The 4,277-nt window shown below is 62.0% G+C and overlaps 1 protein-coding gene across 1 annotated transcript; it reads left to right on the top strand.

Moving 5' to 3' along the window:
* Positions 1-6: 6 nt before the first annotated feature.
* On the top strand, positions 7-4,271 carry LOC104914663 (transducin-like enhancer protein 2). Its single transcript, XM_010724839.3, has 10 exons — positions 7-84; positions 276-339; positions 832-876; positions 1,556-1,618; positions 1,745-1,819; positions 2,018-2,192; positions 2,722-2,738; positions 2,975-3,061; positions 3,251-3,295; positions 3,931-4,271. The coding sequence occupies exons 2-10, from the start codon at positions 319-321 to the stop codon at positions 4,048-4,050; spliced, it is 648 nt and encodes a 215-aa protein (XP_010723141.2). The 5' UTR covers positions 7-84; positions 276-318; the 3' UTR covers positions 4,051-4,271.
* The last annotated feature ends 6 nt before the right edge of the window (positions 4,272-4,277 follow it).

Here is a 4,277-nt window from a genome sequence, read left to right as displayed (position 1 = left end):
CGGGCAGCCCTTCAAGTTCTCGGTTTTGGAGATCTGCGAACGGATCAAGGAGGAGTTCCAGTTCCTGCAGGCGCAGTACCACAGGTGGGGGGGAACGGGGGGCTGCCAGGTGAAGGGGGTCCGGAGCGCGGGGCTGCGACGCGGGGATCCGGTGCCCCCCCCCTCGGTGGGGCCTGGAGCCCGGGGTGTGGGGGCGTAGGGAACCGGCGGTGACACCGCTGTGGGTTTCGGGTCCCCTCCCCCCCCCCGCTGAGGACCGCCGCTCCGCTCCGCAGCCTGAAGCTGGAGTGCGAGAAGCTGCTGAGCGAGAAGACCGAGATGCAGCGGCATTATGTCATGGTGAGCCGCTCCCGCCGTGCCAACCCCCCCCAGTTCCCCTTCACGACCCCAATTCCACCCCCTCCCCACCGCGGGACCCTGCGCTGAGGGCTGGGAGTCGGGTGGGAGATGATGCCCCGGAGCTGTGCCATGAGTTTGTCTCTACATTTTATTTATTCCCGTTTATTTGGCCTCTTGAGAGCCCCCCCTCCTGCCCCCTGGGTGGTGCTGGGAGCCCCCCAGGAGCTGTGGGGCTGACAGACCTCCTCTGTGGCAAGGAGGGGGATGGGATGGGGATGGGAACATCATTCCTTCTCATTCTGTACCTCTACGAGACCCGCTGTGTCCCATCCAAAAAGCTTGCAGCCCCCTCCCCTGGGTGACACAGCCCCGTCTGGGTGGGAGCTGCCCCACAGAGTGACCCACTGAGTTGGAACCCACACTGCTCCCGGACCCACAGCACCGGGCAGGGAATGGGGCAGCAGCTCCCGACATGCTGTGATTTCTTTGCAGTACTATGAGATGTCCTACGGGCTGAACATCGAGATGCACAAACAGGTGAGCGGGGTGGGACATCACCTCCCTCCTCCCCACATCCCTCGGGGCTCCTGCACTGGGGTCTGGCAGCTGTGGGGCTGAGCAGACACCCCACCACCCCCAAAGTGGCCCCAAGAAACAGTGAGAGCCAGAGCCCGGATTATCTTCCTTTTATATCTGTTTTCTTTTTAATTTTTTTTCTCTCCTCTTTCTTCCCTTTTCCCAAACACAGAGGAGTGTTTTCACCCTTCCCCACTTCCCCTTTTGTTCCAGCGTTAATTTGCTTTCCCTCTTCAGATTTATCAATCCAGTCATCGCGGGCTTTCTGCCAGGGAAATTAGTTTGGACCTATGCCTGACAAAGTGGCAAGTCAACTGCCATCCTCCTCCAGCTGGCTCAGCCCCTCTGCCTTTGCTCCTTTTGTTAGCAGGGGAACCTGGCAGAGCCCTCCAGCACGGCCCCATGTGCTCCCCTAACCCCAGTGGGATGTCAGCCATGGGGTGACTGGGGGGTGGGTGCTGAGGGTCAGCCCCCGGCTCTGTGTGAGGTCATGGGGTATCTGGGGCTGATGGGGGGGTTGGGGTGGAGGTGGGAGGTGTGTGGGTTTCTGCCTTTCCGTGGGGAGGAAACACTGGGTGCTGTGCAGCACTGCTGGGATGGGGGGCAGAGCCACGGGGCTGATTCCCACCTCCTCTTCCAGGCAGAGATTGTCAAGAGGCTGAGTGCCATCTGTGCCCAGATTGTGCCTTTCCTGACGCAGGAGGTGAGCTGGGGATGTGCTGGGAAAGGGCAAAGTGGGGCCATGCTGAGCAGAGGGGGAGTGGGGGGGGGAGAACGGGGCTGGAGGGGTGGGAGAGGTTTGGAGCACTGCTCATCGCCCTGCTCTCAGCACCAGCAGCAGGTCCTGCAGGCGGTGGAGCGGGCCAAGCAGGTCACCATGGGAGAGCTCAACAGCATCGTTGGGGTGAGTCACAGTGTGTGGCAGTGGGGAGGGCGGAGGGGGGTCTTCACTGCTTAGTGAGCCCAGCCCTGAGCTCCAGCAGGGCGGTTTGCTGCTGGGTGGTGTTCACAGAGCCCCCCTGTCCGACTGCTCCTTCCGCCTCGCATCTCATCCCTGCTGCCTCCTCCTCACGTTGAGGACCGTTTGCTTTCTCTCCTCCAGCAGCAGCAGCTGCAGCATCTCTCCCATCAGCCCCCCCAGCTGCCACTGACCCCCCACCCCTCTGGTGTGCACAGCCTGCCCGGGGGGGCCGCGGGGCTGCTGGCCCTGTCGGGGGCACTGATGGCACAGTCACAGCTGGCAGCCAAGGAGGAGAAAGCAGCGCAGGAGAGCAGAGGTGAGGGACGGAGAACAGCTGCATTAACCCTTCTGGTGCTGACCCATGGCCCAGGCACGCTGGGGGCAGCCCTGCTGCCTGCTCTGCACGCTGCCAGCTCATTAAACGTCTGCAGCCCTGCGAGGCTGGCTCTGTTTTCGACTGAGGGAGTGGCTGTCTTGCAGCGATGGCTCCCAAGAGCACGGGCTGTGTGCATGGCTGTGTGCACACCTGGGTCCTCTGCACCCCTGTGCCCCCCACCGAGGGTGGACCTGAGACCCCCCCCCACCCTGCTTACTGCAAGGGTTCACCCCTGATGAGGATCTGTTGCCTAAAGTTGAGACTTGAAGGGAAAATCTTGATGGCCGCGAGGCTGTGGTGGGAGGCAGGAGGGAATTTGGGGCAGAGCGAGGTGGGCAAAGTGGGAAACTGGCACAGCCTCCTTTCTGTCCCACCGTGCCCCCCTCTCCCCCCCGTGGGCGTTGCACTGACAGCCCCTTTCTCTCCCCTGTCCTGCCCTGCTGACCTGCCTGTCCTGCCTGTGCTCCAGAGCGCAGCCCCAGCAGGGTGAGTGGTGCCTTGGGGGTGTGAGGACACCGGGGGGCTGTGCTGGGTGGGGGTGCTGTGGGATGGATCGTCTGCTTTGCAGTGGGGCAGCTGCCCCCCAGGGATGGCCCTGTTGGAACAGAGCGGGTGGGTTTGGGCTGGAAAGGTGGGAATGTGGATGCGTTGCTGGGAGGGGATGAGTGGAGGGGGGGCACAGGGCTGGCTGCCTCCTCTCACACCTCCTGTCATCTGCTCAGAGCGTGTCGGCGTCTCCAGAGAGCCCTCCTGATGAGGAGATGGGGCTGAAGCGGAGCCAGGAGGAGAAGGAGCTGCCTGGGCATTCTGTGAGTGTGGGGCTGCTGGGTGGGGGGCAGGAATCCTGCAAGGAGACGTGCTGAAAATCCCACGGAGATGGGGGGGCAGAGCTGCCCGTGGGGTCCGCCAGAAGGGGCGTGCAGGGGAGAGAGCAGAGCCTGGTGCAGCCTCTTCCTTTGGCCCTGACCAAAGCCCCCTGCATTTCTCCCACTGTGCAGGACAGCGACGGGGACAAGAGTGACTACAACCTGGTGGTGGATGAGGTAAGCCCTGGCTGCCTGGATGCTCTGCGCTCGGCTGGTGTAGGGCTCCGGCTGCAGAGTTTGGGGTTCATCGGGCTGCTGTGCTGGGGCAGCCGGCCAGGACGTGCAGTGGGACGTTGGCACAGCTGGGGTTGGTTCTGAGTGTGGCACCGGGGGCTGAAAGCTGTGCCAGCTCATGGCTCTGCCCTCCAGCCCCACATCAGCACCTCTCCCACAGCATCCCAGATGGGGAGGAGGGCACAGCCCCCCCCGCTCGCCTTCCCCAGCACTCCACCAGACGCCTCACGCTCACACTACTCTCTTGGCACAGCTCAGAGAGTATTTTTTAGGGACGTCCCTTTATTTTTTCCCGTGGGAGACTCTGGGGATGGACAGCACACACGTTTTGTTCTTTTTTTTTTCTCCCCCTCCTGTCACTTCCCAAGAAAACACAGAAAGGAACCTCAGCCGGGAGCTCTGTGGAGAGCAGCACATTAAAAACTGCTCAGTGCTGTAATTGTGGTGATAAAAATCACAGCCCTAATTGAATGCTTATAGGGGAGCGAGAGCTGACGGGTGGCCTTGCCTCTGAATCCTCCCCCTCCAGCACGGAGGGGCTGCAGTTCCTGCCCCACAAAGACCTCTTTTCTCCTTAGGACCCCCCCTCGGAGCCCGGCAGCCCTGGCAGCCGTCCCCCCCAGCCCAGGATGTCCCTGAGAGCCCAGCCTCCAGCCGGAGCACCACGCCGTGCCGAAGGAAGGAGCCGGGGGTGGTAAGGGCCGTGGGGCAGGAGATGGGGCTGCACTGTGGTGTTCCACCTGGAGAGTTCCCCAGAACTGTGGTCAGAGGTCTGTGCTGGTGAGGAATTGGATCCTGTGCCAGGCAGGGCCGTGGCTCTGCAGGTAGGTTCCATCTGGCTGCCTGGATTCCCCAGAGCTGCTCTGAGCGATCGATTTTCTTTCTTTTTTTTTTTTTCTTTCTTCCTTTTTTCTTTTCCCTCCCA

The sequence above is a fragment of the Meleagris gallopavo genome, chromosome 30, assembly GCF_000146605.3.
Source record: "Meleagris gallopavo isolate NT-WF06-2002-E0010 breed Aviagen turkey brand Nicholas breeding stock chromosome 30, Turkey_5.1, whole genome shotgun sequence".
Classification (NCBI taxonomy): domain Eukaryota; kingdom Metazoa; phylum Chordata; class Aves; order Galliformes; family Phasianidae; genus Meleagris; species Meleagris gallopavo.
The sequence above is the reverse complement of the archived record's forward strand: the minus strand, read 5'-3'. Positions and strand labels throughout refer to the sequence as shown.

What these genes read in the sequence shown, in the direction of transcription:
- LOC104914663 (XM_010724839.3), top strand. Translation starts at nt 319, where the DNA reads ATGCAGCGGCATTATGTCATG. An exon ending in ACATCGAGATGCACAAACAG is followed by an intron (nt 877 to 1,555) that starts GTGAGCGGGGTG and finishes CTCCTCTTCCAG; the next exon opens with GCAGAGATTGTCAAGAGGCT. An exon ending in TGCCTTTCCTGACGCAGGAG is followed by an intron (nt 1,619 to 1,744) that starts GTGAGCTGGGGA and finishes CCCTGCTCTCAG; the next exon opens with CACCAGCAGCAGGTCCTGCA.